Genomic DNA, 22098 nt, shown 5'->3' on the forward strand with positions numbered 1-22098 from the left:
AATTATTTGGATACAGTTTTTCCACTGAAAGCGCAAATTGTTAAAAAAAAAAAATGCACTCCAGAGTTTGGTGCAAAGAGATACACTGAGACTGTGGGAAATAAATGACTACGTGATCCTCTCACTGTTGAGCCTCATGTGACTTTGGTACAACTTGTTGAAAACCACGGGGGGTCTGCCGTTCAGGGCCATCAGCGGCCTGCATGTGACCCTGCAATCTGCCCCGCTTTGTTTCCCACCTCAGACTTAATGCCTCCTTTCAAAGTGCTCACAGATGACTGAGGGAGGACGTGCGCAGGACCGTACTGGTAAAATGTTCTTATTCATGTCCGAAGGTTTGCGCGGTACATGTGTTGTAAATGAGGCTGTTCTTGACGATCCAAATATGGAGTAATTAGAGTCATTAGCTAAGTAGCTGAATCTGAATGGATGGGCTCTGCGCTCTTTGGGGCGCCTCATTATGCAGGCGCACTGAAAGAACGCGGTGGGGGGCAAATTGGTGGCTAAGGGCACGGACAAAAAAAGGGGCAGGGACTGTGCGGAGGCTCGGGATTCAAATTCTAAAAGGTAAGATGTCCCCATTGTCAGTGGGGTATATAGCAGGCGAGTTTGAAGAGCTGGCACCGCAGTAAGGTGCTTGTTACTCATCGCTTAAGACCCAACGCGAAGATAATCGCCATGGCCTCCACGCACTACATCTGGATTGTTCCATTTTTACTATCGATAATGACGTTTGAAATTGGAGTATTTGGTCGTGTAGTGAACACGCAGGGATTTGTGTCACAGTCGCCTAAAACTGCATTTGAATCGTCCGGACCCACTTTACGCACGGACGCGTTGAGGCGGTGGAGGCGCGGGATGATGGAGACGCACCGGGAACGATGCGCAGAACTGGCGGCACCGTGGCTGGGAAACACAAGACGTCCAGAGGATAATGCAACGATGTTGCACATTCGGTTCCGACCCTTTTCCCCGGGAGTGTCCCGGGGCCCGCTCTTCCCAGGAAAATCTCTTTTCAGCTTTGTCCGCCGGGTTTACCATTGCTGTCAGGAAGGACTGAACTGCAGAAGAGTTAAAGGGATTCAGGGCCGCTTTCGAGGAGGTAAGCGAAAGTTGATTTGGAAAATTTCCCTTGTGGTAAATTATTTTGTTATACTGTGAATTTTAAATTTGTTGGTTGTTATGGCTTGGTCAGGAGCAAGCATGGCGATTTACAAAGAGACGCACACGGGCCCCTCGCGGCTGCAGAGCCCAAACAGAAAAAAACAAAGATGAGGTTTATTTGGTTGTAGCTCAGTTGAACATATTTAAATAAGATAATGAAACCAGACCAAGCGGTTTCGCCACAGGGCCTGATGGACAGGCCTCTCCAGATTATAAACCACTAACATTGGTAAACACTACTATAACTCGCTGTTACCCAGCATCCAGACACGATTGTCGTCAAATTCAAGGGAAAATTGATTTCTTGACCATAAAACACGCTAATTTAGATTTGGTAGTCATGTCATTTTTTATTTCGCAGATGAAGGCCATCCCCAAGCCAGATAGCAGATAGGTTCCAAAAATCAGAGGTGGTCATGGTTGCGTTAAGGTGTACTGTGAGAGGTGGAGCCAGTTTTACAAAGCAGTTAGTTACCAGAAACTACAAGTGCAAGATCTTCTTTACAGCTAGTGACATCCATCCAGTCACTATAAAGAGATTGTAGGGAAGAATAAATACACAACCAATCAGCCATATGCAAACACACATGGTGTGAAAGGAGTGTCACAGTGCAGGAATGTCCTCTGGTACTGTAGCTGTAGAAGGAAAAGCTGATGTGCTTGAAAAGCAGTTGGAGGAAGTTAATGGCCTGGTTAATGCAGCTGTATAGTGGGCTGTGTTATCTGCATACAAATGAGTCCTGGCTGCCTTAATGTCCCCTCCAAGAATTGTTGAGATGCCCTGCTGAGAGATTAACAAGGTATCAGAGTGAAAACATCACATCTGTGGTGAACATGCTTCTTGGATCTCTGGGATTTATCAGTATGGAACCGGCATGAATGTGCTTCACATGAAATACTTTGTCTTTAATTGTACTGTGACTGACTTTTTTTCAAATAACTTCCTTTTCTTCTCCTCCTCCTCAGACACAGATGTGGAGTTTCTGCTCACCAGGGACATTTTATCACTGACAGTTGTAAGGGCAGAGCTTCACCTCCAACTTTCCAACCCACAACATCTGGACATCTGGCCTGTGCTTCTCTCCAGGGCAAAGCAAAACCTTCCTACGAGGTAAATTCCAGGCCTCCACAGACACAAAGAAAGTCATAACATCTGGGAGTCTCAGGCCTGATCTTGTTGTCTCTCACCTCCTTTAGGTACAGTTTGTGGACACAGGGTAACACAGTGGAGCTGAGAGTGGACCTGCTGTTCCTTTTCCAGAGTCTGCAAGAGGTGGCAGGTGGTGCCAGAGGAGGTCCCAGCTTAGTGAACATGCGGCGGGTGGTGTTCTCCTCTGGGGGGGATCCACCCGGAAAAAAGCTCGCTCCTAATGCTCTGCAGGATGATGGTGACGTGTGGGGGGATGGTGTTGCCGACACACTGCGTGCTACAGAGCTGGGCTTGCTGCTGGGTTGCAGTCAAGCTGGATCAGGAGTATCCTGCAGAACTGGCAGCGTTCATCTTGTGCACACACCTTTCATGGCTCTGTACTACAGATAACACCAAGCTGAGACTGGGCTGCTTTGTGCATGGAAACCTTTTACTTTTACTGTTTTTTACCTACAACAACTTAAAACCACATCAAAACTCACAAGAAAATTATGCACTTTTATTAATTTATGAATGTTATATTGTGTAAATATGTAAATAGTGAAGATGATATACTTTTAAGTTTATGGATTCATTCTTTGTTTAATAAAACTCTTTAACAATGGCTCATGACAAATGTGCGACGTCGTCTCAGGTGGAAAATGTGGTTCAGCCTGTTTTGCTCAGCTGTCATATTCTGGCCCCAACACCTTTTAGATACGTGGCTCTATTTTAAGAAGTTTTCACAGTTGGTAGGAAAAGGTGGTGGGGGGGAACAACACCTGAACAAACAGAGGACATGTACGTTTGCTGTGACCCTACTGAACTTCACTGTGACTGTTAAATTCTTCAAGAAACATTGTAGACTTACATTGGAGTTTCAAGGTACCTAATCTTTCAAAACATTTCATTTTTTCCCAAGCCACATTTAACATAAAGCTGTGGTTAAATATCAAATAACCTTATGATGTGCATAAAAAAACAGCAGCAGAACAGTTCTGATAAAATAGCACATTTATTAAAAAGAGACAGCGATTATCAGCATTTCCCATTTTGCAGATATATGCCACATCTGAGTAAGCTCGGGGTCTCACATACATTTCAGTCCACCTGCTGCTGCGTACAGCCCTCAGAATGCATTCATTTATCCACCACACGTATGTCTATACAGTAAGACTCATTCAGACACACACCGTCTCACTCACACTGTGGGATCACTGTTTGTGTATGTGGTCTGCTGCAAGGACGACAGACAAGCTGGCTGATGTTTCAATGTTCAAATTTGTCTCAATTTAAATTCACTTCACATGTTCAGTTGCTTAAAAGTGAAGATCAAGTTAAAAAAAAAAAAACAGCAACAAGCCAAAAATGGTAATTTCAAACAAATAGACATTAATTGCAGAGCAGTTTTAATGACTTTTAGGATGAAAATATCAAGAAGGTTGGGTGTTACGAGTTGAGGAGTTAAGTACTGATGACAAAAAAAATCCTGACGTGACACATTTGCTTCCTCTGGTTTATTCATTACTTCACCAGGTCAGGAAAAATGAACAGAGCGTGTCATGTTAGGATGCTAAGAATTTGAGCAGAATGATGACAATTCTTTGGTTCTTGTGAGGAAAAATAAAAAACAAACAAAGGAAATCTTTATTCTACTGCAGCTAATTCAATTGTGAGTTGTGCTGACAGGTCAAAAAGGCAGATGAAGAGCTAAATATGTTAGAGAAAGACAAAAAAAAAAAAAAGAGTCCTGAACATGTTCTCTCACAAACCTTTCCATTTGCTTTCGAGCAGTTTTGAGAAAAGCTGAGGTTAACTAGAGTCTTGTGGTGTGTTACCTCTGATGACGGGCGTCATTCACTCATCTGTGTTTCACAGAGAAGAATGAGAAAAAAAGAAAAAAAAAGACTAATAGGATATACGCCAACAAAAGAACATCGTCAAGGCAAATGATGGTAAAGCACAATGTATTCAATAATTCAAGGCAACAAACACAAAAAAAATTACGATTTTCAAATACATGAGGCAGTGCAAAATGTCACACCAATAAAACACTTTTTAAAAACTCCAAAACAAAACAGATCCTGAGGAAAGTAATTCAAACATACTAATCAAAGCATATTATAAAACATCTCCAGATCAGCCCCACTCTGATTTAAATTAAATGTAATATAGAATGGAAGAACCCACATTTTCACACAAAATCTCATCTATTTGATTTTCGGGCAGTCGGTTCATCTGTCTGCCTGTACAACTTTTTATTTTTATTTTTTATATACTTTGTACCAACAACCATTTCTCTCAGGAAGAAAGGCCACTACGTCTTCCTCATCAGAAAAATGTAAAAACCCTAACACCTCAGCCACAACACAAAAGTGAGGAGAACAAAACTGCTGTCACACGATAAAAAGTGTGAGCTTATACCATATATACACACGCAAGTGTCTAGACCAGGGGTCACCAGCCCTGGTCCTCGGGGCCCACTGTCCTGCTGGTTTTCCAACTATCTGCGCTTACAGTTTGTGATTGGGCGAAAACACCTGATCCAGGTAGTCAGCAGTGGGCAGGGCAGGGATATCTAGAAAACAAGAAGGACAATGGGCCCAGAGGACCAGGGTTGGTGACCCCTGGTCTAGACTTTCAGAGGGACAGAACATAGTGACTTTGGTTCTGAATAAAACTAACTTTTTGCATCTTTTCAGAGGAAAACATATACCTATATGTCTTCAATGATTTTAATTTCTAACTTAAAGAAATAATAAAAAGGAAGAAGAAAACCAGCAAACCCCTCAAAACCACCAACAATTCACTGAATATTTTCTAGCACTTCTTGTCCACCATCAATCAAAATGGGAAGATGAGTAAGGATCCACAACACCTGAATTATGAACTGTTCTTCCAACTACTGCATATGGCAACAACATATCTGTCAGGGGGAGATGGGGTGACATTTAAGACATATTAGTGAAATAGGCAAACTTAAAAAGAGTTGAGCTATGCACTTCAGGGAGCGAGGTAAGTGGATACATAAATAGAAGAGCAAAGCTGCTTTTCAGGTTGCATGGGAAAAAAAAGAAAAGAAAAGAAATCACTGTAAGAGCTGAGACTAAAACTCAGTCTAAGTGGAATCTGATAATGGGGCCATGTTTTTAAAAAAAAAAAAACAAAACACAAAAACAAAGAATCAAAGACTACATTTTGTCCCCAGTTTGCTCAGTCCATTCAAGGACCAGAGCTTAACTGAAAGTTCACACCAAATTAACACAATTGTAAAGTCCATGTCAAAACGTTTTTTTTAAGACAAGATCTGAAAAGGCAAAGTGACAAGTGTGGAAAATCAAAGGTGGATCTATAACAGCTAGTAAACATTTGATTTTCTACTTATACTGATGTTGTGCTTTCTCATGTCCTAACTGCAGCTGGATGAGCTTATGGTACATATACAGCAGCTCAGGATTAAAAAAGTACTGTTGGCTGATTTAATAACACTGAGCTGGAGGGCACAGTATGCCCAGTGTTGGGTAACAACAAGGACTGAGGTTTATGGCCAATCAACACAGAATTAGGCATTAAATCAAAGAGAAAAAAAATTTATGACAAAAAAATAAAATAAAATAAAATCTTTGCCCAGTTCAACCATTCACTACAGAAAAATCTCAGAACAGAAGCAAGCTACTTATCAAATTCAACAGGTCACCAAGCTTTCCATTTCTAACAAAAATAAAAATATACATTCTTTGGTGAAACAAACAGGCAGACATGCAATAATAATGAATGAACAGAAAAGGCAAAGATCACATAAAAAAAAGAGCATGTAAAGATCCTGACGCATTTGAGCTTTGACAAGTCAGGAAAGACAAAAATGCAACAAGCTGAGCTTCTCAAACAGCAACTGTATTTCTACTAATTGCCTGAATCGTGGTTTCCATTCTACGTAAGCAATTTCTAAGCTGCACCGTTTCCAATTTGAAGGTAACATGTCTGATCAGATACTGAGGCAGGAGTGTTAAACAGAGTGTGCTTCCTCGCCACACCGGGTACAAAACAATGCTCATAGGTTATAAAACAGGCCCAGAAAATCACTCCTGAGCATCCCTTAACTGCTGAAATGTAGTTTCAAACAGTGAAGACTGGCATTTGTAAATCATGCCAGGTCTCTGAGTGGAAATGATTTAACATTGTTCAAAAGGGTCAGCGGATGTGGATGCGAAACACATTCACAAAGAAGCTCAGAGCATACACTTCCTACATTTCCTTTTCTTTCACATTGGTACAATTCGACAGCAGCGTTTGCTTTATCTTGGAGTGGCTTTCCGTAAAGTTATTGTCACGTTTTGTCCTCTGGTGTCTGATTTTCTCCAAGCCTCCAGCTCTCTCCTCTGCGTATGCTTTTACCTGTGGTGCTGTTGTCATCGTGACCCCTCCCCCTTTCTCTCCCTCTCTTCATAGTCTCATGACCATCTTGTCCTCCTGACGCCTCCGTGACCACATGTTTGAGCTCACAGCCGACAGAGGCAGAACAGTGTGGGGATGAACACCCCGAAAGCCACAAGAATAGGAAACATTAGGCTGCTGTTGTCGGCAGCATATGGGTTTGGTGTTCGGGGGCCTGACTGGACCTTGTACTTAGAACCTGCTGGGACTTTTTTCTTCCCACCAGGTTCCTCGCCTCCTTCACCATCTTCCTCTTCTTCGTCTTCTTCCTCAGGCTTCAAGCCAGGGTGAGGCTGAAGTTTTGGTACATCTGTCAAGTGAAAAAAACAAAAACAAAAAAAATAGTAAGAGAAGATCAGGGAGGTTTCAGGTTACACATACGCAGAACGGTACATAAAAATTCTTGTTATGTCTAAGCACTGGTCTTTAACACTGTGCAAAATACTAAAGGTTACACAATGTTTGCAGAACTCACCTTCTAATGTCCCCTTCATTACATAGAGAGCGCAGATCTTGGGGTTGTCATAATATCCCTAAAACAAAGAACAGGTTAGCACACACAGTACACAAAACTGTGTCAAATGCAAGGGAATAATACTATGGTGGATGTTTCATTTGATAGCACACCGGAGTGATGATTAGGATGGATAACAAAATTAGGATAATTTATTCAAAATGTTGTAATTTTGCCTAACTTAAAAAAAAAAAAAAACAGCCATTTCATTATTATAATTTTTACTTAACCTTAAGATAACATTAAAGCCATTATTACAAATGCCTAAGTCTACATAATTAGTGACAAAAAGAGCACAGGGTCTCCTGTTGAACAAAGAACACAAAACAATCATACCTCTTTTGTCATTTCATCTCACGCCAATATTTTTGATATTTGCAGAAAATAAAAGCAGATGGTGTGTGCCACTTGTATGTTTTTAGAGGGAATGCAGACAGGTGCAGTAAGAAAGAGGTCATTGCAGAAAACCCTTTCCAAAGTGTGCCACCCTACAGCCACATGTTCCATAAACCCACTAACAAATAGTTAGAAACCAGGTTTTAAAAGGAAATGATAATCCTCTCTGGAAGTGGAAAAGAACAAATGACACATCTTATTCCTATGACATACCTCATCAGTGTTTCTGAAACAGAATCAAAAGTTTATCTCTCTGGCTGTTTTTCTGTGTTGTAGTAGTGGTGCAAAAAAAATGAGATAAGAAAACGGGTATGTGTCAGAAAAATGGTGATAATTACAACAGAAAGTCATTCTGTTAGGGCATCCAATGTGGTTAGGACTCTCGCCTCACAGCAAGAAGCTTCCAGGTTCAAATACAACTCGACTGAGGTCTTTCTGTGTGGTGTTTGCATTTTGCTCTCTGTTGTCTCTGTGGGTTGGGTCCAAGTACTGTGGCTTCCTCCCACAGTTCAAACACATGTGGGTTGGGGTTGGGTTAATTGGTGGCTCTTGTCTATAGGTCTGAATAAAATAAGATAGGTCTGTGAGTGTTTATCTGCCTCTGTTCTCCAGCCCTGTGACAGACTGGTGATCTGTCCAGGGTGTACCCCGCCCCTCACACAACGTCAGCTGGGATTGGCTCCAGCCCGTCTGCCTCCCTAGATGTTCCAGGATAAGCGGTATTGAAAATGCATGGACGGATGGATCACACACTGTACTTTTGGCTCATTTATAAGGTAATCCAAGATTAATTTTGCTGTAGTAGCTTAAATTAAATCTACACCGATACAAAATCTCACTTCACTGAACACAAACGTTCAATAAAATGTCACGTCAGTAGTAACATAAGCATGGTGCTGTGCAGAAGGTAAGGACAACATAAACAGAACTGTAAAACATGATCTGCAACTACACCACAAAATACTGAGGATGGATAAGACGTGAATACCATTGGTAAAAATAAACCATATCAATGGAAAGAAGTCAAACAGTGAAGAAAACCATTACAAATACAGCAACAGGTAAGCTGCTGTCTTCATTGACAGACTAAAGATGATGAATTCACGGCCCTCATTATGTATTTTAAACCAAATGTATCCAACCATTGTCCTTTTCTAAACCCTAGTAATGAGCTATCATAATTTTCTATGTGAAAAGAAAATCAAGGCCAGTGAATATTAGCTTGACAAGATAAATAGCGGAGACTGAAACATAATTTAGAGAGAGGAGGTGGTTTGGTGAGGACAAGGTAGCAAAACTACAAGCTACAGTACTTGACAGGTGTATAAATTTGATACAGGCTAAAACAGATAAGGGACTGTTATTTGTATGACCTAGATAGACAGAGTTATGCAAATCTGCCTTCAGTTTCTCATAAAAGTCATTTTACTAGATTGGACGTGGAGACAATTCTCTGACACTTCCCAAAGGGCTTAAGTCTCAAAGGATTGCAGGTTAATAGACAGATAGTTAAATAGGTGAACACTATAATAAATTTGTCACTTCTCATGCATAGAGAAAATTTAATGACAAAACCACTCTCCTGCTTTTTAAATTTTTTTACACAGTAACAACAACTAGTTTAATAATCTCTGTCCATCGCATTGTTGCCTACTGTGATCTTAAAATAATAAAACACTAAATGGGAAGAAAACAAACTGAAAACAACTGCAAAAATAGTTCTACACGCACTAACACGTATTGCAGTCAAAATAAAAGCAATGCTTAACTGCAACACCATGATGTAACAGTGCGCGTTCTGCTTTTTTCAGATCCATTTTCAATTCATTAAACAAAATACAGAAAAATTACTCATCAAAATTGCAGAAAGGGAAATTGATCTTTACAAGAATAAAGAGCTGCAATTTCTCCAGTAATTCAAATAAAGACAGCTCACCTTTACAAACTCGACAGCGAGTTTGCCATTGAAAGTAGACACTTCGTCTTGCACGCTCAGCTTGCCACGTCGAATAGAGAAAGGCACGATCTCGTCATGAGCAGTACTGTGGCCCACTCGCTCAAAGATATCCAGGTCCTTCACCACCACATGGCCATTAAGACGGACATCAAACACCTAGAAAAAACATACCCAAATCAATAATGACTAATACACACACACACACACACTAATATTTAATAGAATACACTCCAGCATATACATATACATATGAATGTGTCCGATTTATTAATTGCCATACCTTTTGCTGTGACTGGGCGAAGTAAACTTCTGCATACTTCATAACTAGTATATAGTCTCCTTCCTCACGAATGGGAATATCATACCCAAACGTGTCCTCGTTGTAGCGCTCCGTCTGGTACAGGATCTGGTCCTCTGGACTGGAGCGCAGTATTGGCAGACGCATCCCATAGTCAGATGCTACAAAGGATAATAGCGTCAGGCTCACTGGGCATCATAAGACCATATTAATTAGTAGATGAATTACTGGAAAACTGACCCTGTTGTATATTAAGAAAAGCATCACATTTACATGGCACAACCCTTGACCTTTTCTTACACTCAGTGAAATACACAGGTCTTCTGTTTCAAATAGCAAGTTACCACCTTGTGCCAACTTGCCATTACTGTATCTCTGTCTCTCCAGTCAGTATGACAGTGTCACCACCTGCTTCCTCTACACGGTACATGAGGGGCGGAGCTGAGTCTCCTTAATGCTGACTCCTCATTAGTCTGTGGCTCCTTGCAGTGCAACACTGTGCACAGGTTTGTTCTGTCTGCAACCTTTACCCTTACCCAAACACAAACACATAAACCACGAATAACATCAACTCACCTTTGCCAATTTTCCCTTCCAGTGGATCCTTTTTGAAGTGAATACCGTGCACGTCTACATGCGCGTCACCCCCGGCATTTACAGCCCAGATAACCCGTTCAGCGAGGCTGGGGCCCCCGCCGTCCGCCCAGCACTGCTCTGCCAACAGCGACAGCACCGCTGCGACCAGCCCCGCGACGAGCTGCGCCGTGACCCGCTGCATTGCCACACACAGCCCGGTCCTAGACACAGAGACAGCGTCGGTACCAGCCCGCATGTAGCACCCACTCAGCCTGTGCATGGACACGTTACATTACCCCGTACTGTTAGCTAGCCTGTGATAGTTAGCCGCTATGCTAATGTTAACGGCACCGGCTGTAACATTAGTGCACAGGCACGCAGAAAATAAGAGTGAAATAATAAAGAAAGTACTCCTGCTTAACGTTAGCAAACTGAAGACATGTCCTTAATGGAGACAAAATAACGACAACTCAGCAATGGCTGAGCTAGCTAGCTAACCTACCTGTCTAACCAGAAATACGCGGCTAACGACCATGCAAATGTCACTCACCTTCCCCTTTCTCCGCTCCTCGCTGCCTCCCTTGGCCAATGTGGACGCTGATCTCCACTAACAAGTGCCTGCGTTGTGCGCCGTGAAATAACTTCACTGTGTGCAGAGATCCTGCTGGTGGTCGCAGCTGAGCTCCACCGACTTTCATTCAATGTTGCATCTGACTAACACTGACTACCGCGGCTGGCAGGCTGCAGGAGGCGGATCGGCGCTACCTAACCTTAGGCTTCCCTGCGGCCAATGAGTGGCAGACTCTCTGTCGAATCACAGCTTCCTCAACCTCATCCTCATCGCAGGCCAATCACAACCCACTCTGTCACAATGCTGTACGAATAATGTATTTTACTCCACTGACTAAGAATAGCAAAGGCCGCGCACGTCGAGGGCTGTGAAGGATGTAGGGCTCGGTGGTGGACGGAAACAGGCACACTGAAACCCGGTGGATTTTTTCCACGTCAAGTGAATCGTTTGAGGTTGTTACGCCCAGGGTTTAGTCTCTCAGGCAGCAAGCTTTGTACACACCCCCTGTCTCAAAACAGAAGAGCAGGCGTAATGTTAATCATCGACAATCCAAAACTAAAGGTCACCAATAACATGGCGGAGCCTTTCAGCAAATGTTTCAATAGAAGGTGATAACAGGATAAAAGCCATCGCTTAAAACACACATAAGAACTTTTCTTAAACCATCGGTATTCACCAATTCTCTTTCTACTTCCGTCTTTATGTTGTTTGCTTTATGTTTTTGTAGATGGCTTTGCCCACCGGTTTAATTATTGACTCCAGACTTTAATGAGCGTGTTTGAAATAATCGGAGTCAACAACCAGTGATGTCCTCAACGTTACATTTTCATCATTACTATTCAAAGGACGGACGTGTGTTTTTTTTATATAGACTGGTAATATTACACGTGTTGTTTAAGACTGTCACTCACCACTTCTTCCGGGAGTCTCGTCCAATCATGAGAGTCCAACGCAGCGCGCACACGGTGCGTTCGAGAATTGACAAGAGAGGAATGAATGAAGGTAGTTGCTATGGCAACAGCACTACCTCCACGGTGACAGGTGTTTCATGGTCACACAGCGCCAATAGACAGGTCTGAACATGAAGCAGCTAAACAGTGTTGTAGATCTACACCTGACAGATCTGCTCCTCAGTATCTGCAGGACATTCTCAGAAAACCCCCCGACAGACGCATAAACGATGCAGCAGCGTTTCTCCAGATGTGGCCCAGGGCAGCATGTACTGTGCCAGTGTAGTTTCATCATGGGTGTCCTCCTCTGTTCTTCGTAGATGAAAGCCAAGAGTTGTAATGTGGTTATTTGAAAGGTTTAGTATCATTTTACAATGTTTTACCAAATAGTTTTACACAGCAAATAAAAATAATGAAGTTGCCCAATTAAATCACAAGAGCATGGCCTTGTGATAGATTTTATACCTGCTGTGTAAATGTGTAATATATCTTTTTTAATATGTCTGACTACCAAATATGAGTGTAGTATAATAATGTTTTATGAAAGCCACATTAGTCAAAGGTCACACAGGGACACATCACAGTTATTTCATTTGGTGACTTGTGCAGTGCTGGTTCTGCAATGTTCCTGCAGGGAAAAAGCACCTAGCCTGCAGTCCTACCACAGATGCTTATAAATAATATATATTATCATGAGGTTTGTCCTCAAGACAACACACAGTGCTATATACTAATATGCAGACAATGACATTTTGACAGGAATTAGAAACTGTATATTTTCATCTGATGTCTAAATATCAAGCCCAAGACAAATTTCTCCTGTACTGTCTTTAACAATGTTGTCACACAAAAGGGGGCTCAAATGTAAACACCTTTTATTTTTCTACAGTTAACTTGGCGAAATATTTCATTTACTCTGTTTGACAAAAATGCAAATGTGCATACTGATTTGAACATGTTACTCTCTTTGGCATGCATCAAAATTGCTTTGACAACACAGATGTGTGGAAACTTACCGCAACTACATTCATAGTGACAACGACATACAACACAGGTACAAGATGATCACATTCACTTGTAAAGACAGTTCATGTATGTCATTCATGCCGTATGACCTCAGAAAGGGCAAAATTGAGTTTTAGACCTTACTTGATCCCAAAGGTAAACTAAAGACTCTGGGAATTTAGACGTGGGAGCATTGAAAGCTTTATTTACGCAGCAGGCTAGTATAAGTGAGCACTTTGGTTCTCTGGGTTTAGGCTTTGAAACCAGTGTTTCAGCTGCCCTTAATCTAAGAACACAGCAAATAACATATATGAAATGTATATCAGACTTCTGTCTCCCATTATGTGAGACCTGCTTCTTCATGGCATGTAGCTGTCAGACAGTGATGCTTTTGTCAGACTGGACTGGCACAGTGAAACATCACAGATGGTTACACAGTTACAAGTGTGATATTGCCACATGGACCCCTTGTTGGAGCACCAGTGTCACACAAAGGACATTCAACTTACAGTTTCTATTATAGTACATACTGTGTGAAAACATACAGTGCACTGATCTTTTACAGCTTTTCTACAGGCTTTCACTCTCTCGTCCTCACTTTGCTGATAATATCATGTAGAGCATGAGACAAGACACCATCCATGTATCCACACAGGAAGTTATTTAGTAAGAATTAAAGTGCAGAAACATAAGTTCAACAATCATCAGCTACGCTACAGCAAATTCTGCCTCAGTTGAACTGGAGACTTTTCAGGAAGAACACTTATTGATTGAAAGTGTGAGGTGACTCATCGCTCCATAACATTCGAGGAGGAGTAATTCCAGTGTCATTCAGATTTGGATGGCTCAGAAGATCTTAGCAAGTCCCCTGTTGTACTTGGTCAAGTATAGAGAAGGACACAGCTTCATATTCAGGACCATTTTATAATTTTATGTTCTCTGATCTTAGCGAGACATCATTCGTACAAACTCTGTGAAAAGAAAGGAGAATGACAAAATGCAATGCAATGCTGTTATTGCACCACTTTCTATCATTGTAACTTAAGTAGTTTGTGAAAGACGTTTTACCTTCAAAGTCCACAAGCCCATCACCATTCAAGTCAACATCCCTTAGGATATCTTCCACCTCCTTTAGACCCACCTGGACGGAACAGGTTGAAAGAATTGAGTGGAGCACCACATACGGTGGCATTTTGTAGAGACTTTTATATTGTGATTCACATCTCACCTGTTGGCCCAGCAGCTTCCTCATTGCATCTCTGAGCTCAGTTGTGCTTATGGCACCATCTCCATTCGTGTCAAACTGTGAACAAAAAGCAGAGAAACAAGATTAAAAATAAAAAATATAAATAAATTGTAAAAATCTCACAACACCAGAGCCACAGAGGTGAATTATGTAAATCTGAATCTAGAGACTCTCACCTCTCTAAATGCGTCTTTTAACTCTTTTATTCCAATCATGTCTGCAGTTTCAGCAAGGAGTTTTGGGCCCATCAACTCTACAAAATCCTCAAAATCAACATGACCTCCCACTTAAAAAAAAGAGATTTTGGTACAGAATTTCAAATCACAATATACACAGGGCATACAATAATATGCATGACAAACATGAGTTAAGTCCTTACAGTTCATGTTTATCTGCTGGCTCAGTTCGATCAGCTCCATTTCAGTGGGCATGTATCCCATGGTTCTCATACAGTTTCCTAAGTCCTTACAGCTGATGAAGCCATCTTTGTCCTTGTCAAACTCTTTGAAAGCATCCCGCAACTCTGTTCAGCAATAGCAGAATTATTATTAACATACTAATACCATTGTATGGTTTGTATTTTACTTGAATGCTATTTTTTTACATATTTAAATACAAATACTGACCATACACATTGTTCTTTTCATTTAATTTGACTTTTATATTTGTTTTGCAAAGCGCAGTGACAAAGCTGTGTTGCTAAGACATTTTAACTTTCATTTTGATTGACTGCTTAGCTACAGGAAAGAACATTAAAGATACACTTACCATCCATTTCTTCTGGCCGCAGCTCTCTGTCCTATTAAGAAAATGACATTTAATTAGTGGTCAGGACAAAAACAAATTCACAACATACAGCCATGATGACAGCACTTTATAACAAACACACTTTTCACGTATGAGCTACATGCAAACATACCGCTGACACTGCTGTGAATCGAGTGAAGCCAGAACCTAAATCAGCAGTCTTCTCCATAACAAATCTTTCTTGTGAGCCTCAACTTTAGGATGCCCAACAAAAGTAAAAGCTTTTAATAGAGGACTATCTCACATCTTGATGACAAAACCTCAAAGTATGAACAGGCTGATTCCTATCAAGCAAGACTGGGAATCATAACCCCCGAGTTCACAGAAGAATGTGACTGTTTCTATTTTTTCAGCGCTTGCTTACAATGAACACAACCTTTAAAGGGCAGTGAGCGAGGCAGACATATCCCAGAGCCTTTAGGGGTTAACAGCAGGAGCAGTGAGAAGTCTAAACACAACACTGAGTGCTGACGTCAGGCCCGAAGAACCGTCTGACCGGAACCAGTGGCAGAAAACACAGGAGGCACATAAAGCTGAGGCAGCATAACCAGCCAATCCAACATGCATACACAGCGGCATCACACTTCCTCTGTACATCATCCATCATCACTTACACTGACACGCCTCAGGACTGATCAATTTACCCATGTGACTGTGCAAAAACCTTCATTAGAGTGTTGTTTTCATTGACATGAAAGTAAAATAATTAAGGCCACTTGCTCTTGCAGTGTAAGTTGTGTAGATAGGGCGCTCTATGAGCTGTGGATTATGGAAATGGGCTTCTATCAGAATAACAGGTAACTGTTTCAAAGAAATAGTTTTAGGAAATGTTTTAGCTTTCTGAAAAGCTGGATGCGAGTGTTGATACCACTTTCAGAACTATGGGCTAAATATAACCCTACAAGAAAATACTGGTCAACTTAGTTTGGCATAAAGACAGAAAGCAGGGTGAGACAGCTAGGCTGACTCTATCCAAAGGTAATAAAATCTGTCTACCAGCACTTCTGTTGTTTACAAATCTCCTTTTGTTACACAACGGATATGATGACCTGATCTCCAGGTCTAAAGAAATATGTTAGCTGCGTCTCTTTGTTTCCACTACTGCCACTAAATTAAACAGCTGGTGGCTCCAGCAGTATCTTTACTATATTTTTATCTGTATAATGACAGTATTATCAATCTTCTTATCTACTTCTGATCAAACAATGTATTTCATTGTGCACTCACTGTATATAATCCAGATATGTGTGTCTGTGAGAGGTGACAAGTGGAACAAGGCATGGCTGCATCTGTTTAACTCTTTATTTTCTTTAAGGCTAAAAGGCTGAAAAGCTCTGATTTAATGTGAGCAACAGATGTTATGTTGTTGGATTTATAGCCACTACATTCATGCACAAGCTCAGAATCACTATTGTGGTCATTTCTGAGCTTTTACACTGATTTACCAAACCTGTGTGTTCCCTACTGGCAGAAGACAAGATACCAGTCAAAAGCTGCAAGAGCTGGGACAGTTAAAAAAATAGGGTCTCTACAACCTAGTAGTGACCATCATATTGAATATAGTCCTACCCAGGTAAGTTTTTACTGAGATGAACAGAGAAAGAAACGGATAAAAAGGATTTGTCCAGACTTACGTACAGGCTGCCTGTACATGGCCATGCTTTTACTCAGGAAGACACAGGTTTGCCCAAGAATGTTGCTCACATGAACGTAGTTTTGTGTCATGGATACAATGGAGTCCTGATAGAGCCCAAGATACCCTGCAGGACCCAGCTCCTCACAGGACAGCACCCCTCTGACTCTCCTCTCAGCAGCCTGAAGCCTCTTTCCAGAGGGGTGGAGAGACATTGTTAGAGTGTTAGAGATCTGCAGAGGCCTCAGGGCAGAATGGAGCAAAGATACAAGCTGAGGGAGGACATATTTCTCTCTATATTCTGGAAAATAGGCAATAATTAAAATATTTTGCTATTATAAGAAATAACAGCACTTCTCTGTATTATATAAGTGTGTGGATGTTGTGCAGCTGTGTATAAGAGGGGATCAATGTTGACATTATGAAAATAAAGGCAGAAAGGTAAATACATCAATAAAATAGCATCTTGCCAACTTTCCACTGATTGTTCATAACAGTTTACGTGCCGCGCTGTACAGACTGGCACCTCACAGCTATACACTGTCTAAGGAACAGTAAACATACTCAGAAGCATGAAGAAGATGTGCCAAAGCACAAGAAAACACACTGCATGTGCTCTGAGCATAAAGATTTTATTTTCTTAGGCTGTTAGGACACATTTTCTTCTGTGACACATACAGTGAATTTTAGGAAAATATTTTGTTTTGCACACCAAAGATCTACAGTCTAAATCCATGACTCTAACATGAGTTTGATGAAATGCACTAGAGAACCAACTATAGATAGTGCAGTGGAAGAATAAGCTTCAGTTCCATTACACACCATCAACGTTAAACTATTGGTATTAAATCTCCTTACTCCTCATTCTGAACCTCAGTATAATCAAGACACGTGCTAAAACTGACTTCTTTTCTTAAAGGTATTTCCCTCAACAACAATGTGTGTGAATGTCATGAAAAGCAGTCACACAGATAAAAATGTTCTGAATATTCTATAGGGCTTTCAGTGATCATCACGCTTTTGAGCTGAGAAAACAAAAAAACTTCATGCAGCCATGCAAAAGCAGAAGCAAAGTTTCTAAGAATACCACACTAATTGTCAAGGTTCAGAAAGAAAGCAACACAAGCTCCTCTAAACAAATTGAGAAAGACCAGGTGTAATCACAGAAAACAATCCTACCGTTCGCAGCGGCCAGTCTAAGCAGTTTCCCATACCAAAGGAGAACAGAGGCACCAAAAAGGACCATGAGAACTTTTTCTCTAGTGAGTTTGCAGTTTGGGCTTTGACAGGAGTGCAAACTCTGGTTTCAGCAAGCCCCATGAAGTCCAGAGTGCTAACCTGCAGCTGTCTGAAGAACGAAGAACTACAGTGTACTGCAGTCTGTAGACTACATGAAAGTAGCAATGGAAAGGGCACCAATGACATGGTGAGCCAGAGAGAGAAAGTGAGTGAGAGAGAGAGAGAGAGCAGGAGAAGGAAAACATGGGTTTGAGAAACTAATTGACAAAGGGAAGTGGACCAAGGAGGGAAACCGTATTATGTCTATTAAAGGAAACAAGGTTTATGCACTGACTGCGAGATATTACAGCCAACTGCTGACCAAACTCTTACTGCATGAACAACACAGACTGCTTGACACAAATTCACAGGTACAGGACAGCAGAATAAACAAGAAGAAGTTCTCTTGCAGGCACATACTAGTGTACCAAAACTGCACCTGACTTTTGCTGCACATAATGCAAAGTGTTTGCTTTGTCTGTGCAATGGAAAGCTCTGCCAGGCAAGTTTACAGGAACACTCTGTATGTAATAACCTATTTCCAGTATTGCCGTCCTCCTCACCTGCACTAATCTGTCAATTTGAAGCCCTGATATTGCATTTGAATTCATGCACTGCACATCATATTGCTGCACAGGCTTTTGTTTTGTCCTCCACCCCCACACATCACATCCCCTGCCCTCAAAACTCAACGACAAGGTCAATCTGACCTTCAGCAGTGACATGGCACCAAAGAGAAACACATTAAAACTGTGAGCGAGACAGAATCACTGAGTTCTTCTGTCACACTGAGGTAAATGTTAAACATGTGTTTATATCTGCAGAGGGAATACAGTCAGAATCTGAATATTTTTTCCTCTGCGCAGTAAATGAACAAGGAAATAGGCTACAGTAGATCTGTTCTTTATAGGTTCAGAACAATTCCCATCCCCGAGTAGCTGATCATCTGATCACATGTATTTCTATCTTGGCCTGTCAAAACACTACCTGCTGCCAGAGCAGTGAAAATCCTGCTGAATTTTGACTGCTTGATGCATTGTTCTGACAAAACGCCAAAGGCAGCATGTGTGTGTGTGTGTGTGTGCGTCTCTCAACCCATGCGTTGTGTTTCTGTCTGCCATTGAACTCCTCTCCATCTAGCTGTCTCATCAAAGACCTTTTTCAGGTCACGCTAATGTTTTCACAGAGCTTCTGGCTGACTGACTCACGGGTTATTTGTAGAATAAGGCTTTCATACTATAAGTACTGGAAGATTTTTCTCTAGAAGCCACAATAGGCGATCTCTGTTCCCGTGCATATTAACACCATAGATGGAAGCAAATAAATTCTGACCTCTGTGGAAGAGACCAGGGACATCCCCACAAAAAAGTAACATAAAAGGAATAAAAGAGAAAGATGGAGCGGATTTGAAATGAAATACTAAAACCAGTTGCTTTAATGGCCTTTAACACCGTGAGCCAAAATTATCCAAAAATCATCACATCACTGATAAAAATCCAAGCATGTTAAGGCAGCACTCATTTCTTTTGTGAAAATGGATATGAGGCTCAAAATAGAGCCTCCATCCCCAGCAGGAACATCAAAGTGGTTCCTGCCAAACTCAGCAATCACTGCAACCTTCCTAACTGAATAATGCAGGGCCATATATTTTTGTCTCAGGCCAAATACATATTAGCACATCAGAGATTTCCACCTCCCTGACATGAGAACATTTTATCTGCCCTAACACATCCACTTCAATAAGAACGGGCTGGCTGATTGAGAAGGTCTGTAGGAGGTAGCGGTACATTTACAAATTACATAAGAAATGATTGTGCAGAAGAAGCTTCCCCCTCTGTAGTGTGTCCAGCAATGAGGGTGTCTGAGCATTATAGAGCACATTAACCTGTATTGATTGTAAACAGGACATCGCTGGAGCCACAGTCAACCACTTCTGCTGCCATACAAGTAACAGAGCACTATTTTTAGCAGAGTGGTTCTGCGGGACAAGCCTCACTGAACTTAATGTCATTAGATTGTTTGAGATGAAGTCTGCAGTACTGTACATTCATGTGGCGTTCAAAACACATCTGTGGCTCCGTTTGGCCAACCCTCTGCTAATTAGTCTGAGATTGCAGATGTGGGTTTGAGGTGTCCCTGTCACAGCTATAATCTCAGCTCATATTTCAGGCCCTTACCTGTCCAAAGAGCGAGTTGAGGATGGTGCGTAAATTGATATCAGATGCAAAAGAAGCAGCGCTGGACCTCCGGGAGCGACGAGAGGACCTGCTGGACAGCGGGACCAGAGAGCATGACGACTGGGATGGACTGCTGACCTGATCGCCGCTGTTTGCCAGGCTGGCACCCTTGTGGTCGCTCGGCTGGCAGAGAGGGGCCCTGTCATCGTTGCTGTCCGATAAAGAGGGCACCCTGGGAACCGTACGGACGTGCGTGTAACAACGACGGGGCTGCTCAGGTTCAGGTGGTCCTGCTGTTGGCGGACGGTCCTCCCGGTTGTGCTTCCTGCGGTGGTGGTGTCGGTGCGTGGGTTTGGATGACCTGCAGCGCTCCCTCACACCTCGGTCCGCCTCACCATTTGGCTCCTGCGGCTCAGGAACTTGGCTGTGAGACACATGTGACTTACACTTGCCCCGCGTGGCTGCATTATTACTACTGTCCTGGGTGCCGATGAGGGAGGGGTGGCACAAGGGTCTCCGGGCACTGATGTCGCACTCGGCCGACCAGGACTCCTCCGCTTTTCTGCCGCTCTGGAGTGCGGTGGGACGATGGTGATGCTGGTGCTGATGATGGTGATGCTGAGTTCTCCGGCTCTCTGCTGTGTGTTCAGGGAGGTGTGTTGGTCTCCTCGCCGCCGAGGATGATTTCAGTAAGGAGGTGGTGGATTCAGATTTTGGAAAGGAGGAGCTCATTGTTGCGGCTCTGGTCCAGTCTGTCTCGGTGGGTTGATCGTCGACATCATTTGTCGTTTTCTCTCCATTGTCGACCCATGTTCAGCAGCAGAGCCTGCCCGCGTTAAGTTCGGCTGCATTTCACCACCTGATTGCTGTGCGGCAACGCGGCCGGAGCGCGCACAGAAAGCGGAACAGAGGGGCACACACGTCGCTGCAGAGCGCGTCACCTCTTCATTGATATGAATGCTCGTGTTTGGCATCACGGCAGTGACGTGGATGTGGACGGTAGTAAGGTGTATCAGTGGTCCGCAAACTTTTCCATGACAAAGACAGATCAAATAAACATTACGAAACAAGACGCTGATGTTGCTGATGTTGCCATACACCCGAGATGAAGACACAATATCCGTAAAAATCAATATAGGCTAATGCTGATTTTTGTAGAGGTTGCGAGGTGTTAATGAAACTGTAAGTTAAGACACTGGCACATATTTATAATCTTGTCCTCCTGAACAGACATCAGATACTGTAACTGCCTAAAAATTATGAGGCAATGAATACACCACCTTGCTTTAAAAAAACTGCTCTTCTGTTTCATCAGGCTGTAGTGTCTCTGGTCCCTGGACCCCACTACAGCTCATCAGCCCACGCAGCTCTTGCTTATAAAAGAGATCTGTTTTGCTGCATTTATGCCCCTGTGTCTTAGAATTAAAGATTCTAGGAACCAGTGACCGTCAATCCATACACTTATCTGTATGAACCAATAAACTGTTCTTCCTCCCCATATTTGCTGCTATTTTTCTCCCTCAACCACAAATACAGCACAGCTTTACTCACATTACTTCACTGAGCAGTAATTTAACAATCACTACTGCAGCCTGGGGCTGTGACGCTGTGTCCACAAAAGCTGCAGTTCATAACATGAAGGTTTTTCATAATTTTCTATGTTCTCTGTTTTCTGGCATCAACGTGTGTGTACCCATCAATCAGGGCTGTACAGTAGGTGCTCAGTTTGAAAAACCCTACTGTAGAGACTCACTCACACTAAAACAGAAGAGGCGACAGTTTTGCCAGTGAAGAGCATGCTCATTTGTGTTAAGAATGATTTTCAAGTGCAAAGAGAAAGATGTAATATCAACCCCCCCCCCCCCTTTTTTTTATATTTGCATGAACCCAAGGTAAATGATAAATGAATAATTACAACACGCTGTTTTTATTTAGCTTGTTGCTATTGCCTCAGCATTTTACT

The 22098-nt window shown here is 42.2% G+C and overlaps 3 protein-coding genes across 5 annotated transcripts; 1 reads left to right on the forward strand and 2 right to left on the reverse strand.

Moving 5' to 3' along the window:
• Positions 1 to 89: 89 nt before the first annotated feature.
• On the forward strand, positions 90 to 2919 carry LOC113139307 (uncharacterized). Its single transcript, XM_026322414.1, has 3 exons — positions 90 to 1102; positions 2131 to 2275; positions 2362 to 2919. The coding sequence occupies exons 1-3, from the start codon at positions 679 to 681 to the stop codon at positions 2702 to 2704; spliced, it is 912 nt and encodes a 303-aa protein (XP_026178199.1). The 5' UTR covers positions 90 to 678; the 3' UTR covers positions 2705 to 2919.
• Positions 2920 to 3289: 370 nt separating this feature from the next.
• On the reverse strand, positions 3290 to 11932 carry mlec (malectin). Its single transcript, XM_026322046.2, has 6 exons — positions 11019 to 11932; positions 10469 to 10689; positions 9875 to 10053; positions 9574 to 9750; positions 7203 to 7260; positions 3290 to 7037 (listed from the first exon to the last, which is right to left on the reverse strand). Exons 2-6 carry the CDS (start codon positions 10668 to 10670, stop codon positions 6793 to 6795), a joined length of 861 nt encoding a protein of 286 aa, XP_026177831.1. The 5' UTR covers positions 10671 to 10689; positions 11019 to 11932; the 3' UTR covers positions 3290 to 6792.
• A 914-nt stretch (positions 11933 to 12846) lies between these two features.
• Positions 12847 to 20980, reverse strand: cabp1a (calcium binding protein 1a). 3 transcript variants are annotated; one of them, XM_026321571.1, is made up of 7 exons: positions 20136 to 20980; positions 15009 to 15039; positions 14620 to 14763; positions 14417 to 14526; positions 14223 to 14297; positions 14063 to 14135; positions 12847 to 13965 (listed from the first exon to the last, which is right to left on the reverse strand). In XM_026321571.1, exons 1-7 carry the CDS (start codon positions 20865 to 20867, stop codon positions 13940 to 13942), a joined length of 1191 nt encoding a protein of 396 aa, XP_026177356.1. In that variant the 5' UTR covers positions 20868 to 20980; the 3' UTR covers positions 12847 to 13939. The 3 variants fall into 3 exon arrangements, with proteins under 3 accessions (XP_026177356.1, XP_026177358.1, XP_026177357.1); XM_026321573.1 differs by lacking the exon at positions 20136 to 20980 and adding an exon at positions 17860 to 17926; XM_026321572.1 differs by lacking the exon at positions 20136 to 20980 and adding an exon at positions 15160 to 15488.
• Between the last annotated feature and the right edge of the window lie 1118 nt (positions 20981 to 22098).

This window comes from Mastacembelus armatus, chromosome 9 (assembly GCF_900324485.2).
Source record: "Mastacembelus armatus chromosome 9, fMasArm1.2, whole genome shotgun sequence".
NCBI classification, from domain to species: Eukaryota; Metazoa; Chordata; class Actinopteri; order Synbranchiformes; family Mastacembelidae; genus Mastacembelus; species Mastacembelus armatus.

Coding starts and splice junctions, on each gene's coding strand:
- cabp1a (XM_026321571.1), bottom strand. CDS start 20,867: ATGAGCTCCTCCTTTCCAAAATCTGAATCCACCACCTCCTTACTGAAA. Junction 14,764..15,008: donor GCGGCCAGAAGAAATGGATG/GTAAGTGTATCT, acceptor ATTGCTGAACAG/AGTTGCGGGATGCTTTCAAA. Junction 14,136..14,222: donor GGAAGCTGCTGGGCCAACAG/GTGAGATGTGAA, acceptor TGTTCCGTCCAG/GTGGGTCTAAAGGAGGTGGA.
- LOC113139307 (XM_026322414.1), top strand. CDS start 679: ATGGCCTCCACGCACTACATCTGGATTGTTCCATTTTTACTATCGATA. Junction 1,103..2,130: donor TCAGGGCCGCTTTCGAGGAG/GTAAGCGAAAGT, acceptor CCTCCTCCTCAG/ACACAGATGTGGAGTTTCTG. Junction 2,276..2,361: donor AAGCAAAACCTTCCTACGAG/GTAAATTCCAGG, acceptor CACCTCCTTTAG/GTACAGTTTGTGGACACAGG.
- mlec (XM_026322046.2), bottom strand. CDS start 10,670: ATGCAGCGGGTCACGGCGCAGCTCGTCGCGGGGCTGGTCGCAGCGGTG. Junction 9,751..9,874: donor TCGCCCAGTCACAGCAAAAG/GTATGGCAATTA, acceptor TGTTTTTTCTAG/GTGTTTGATGTCCGTCTTAA. Junction 7,038..7,202: donor AATGAAGGGGACATTAGAAG/GTGAGTTCTGCA, acceptor TTCACTTGACAG/ATGTACCAAAACTTCAGCCT.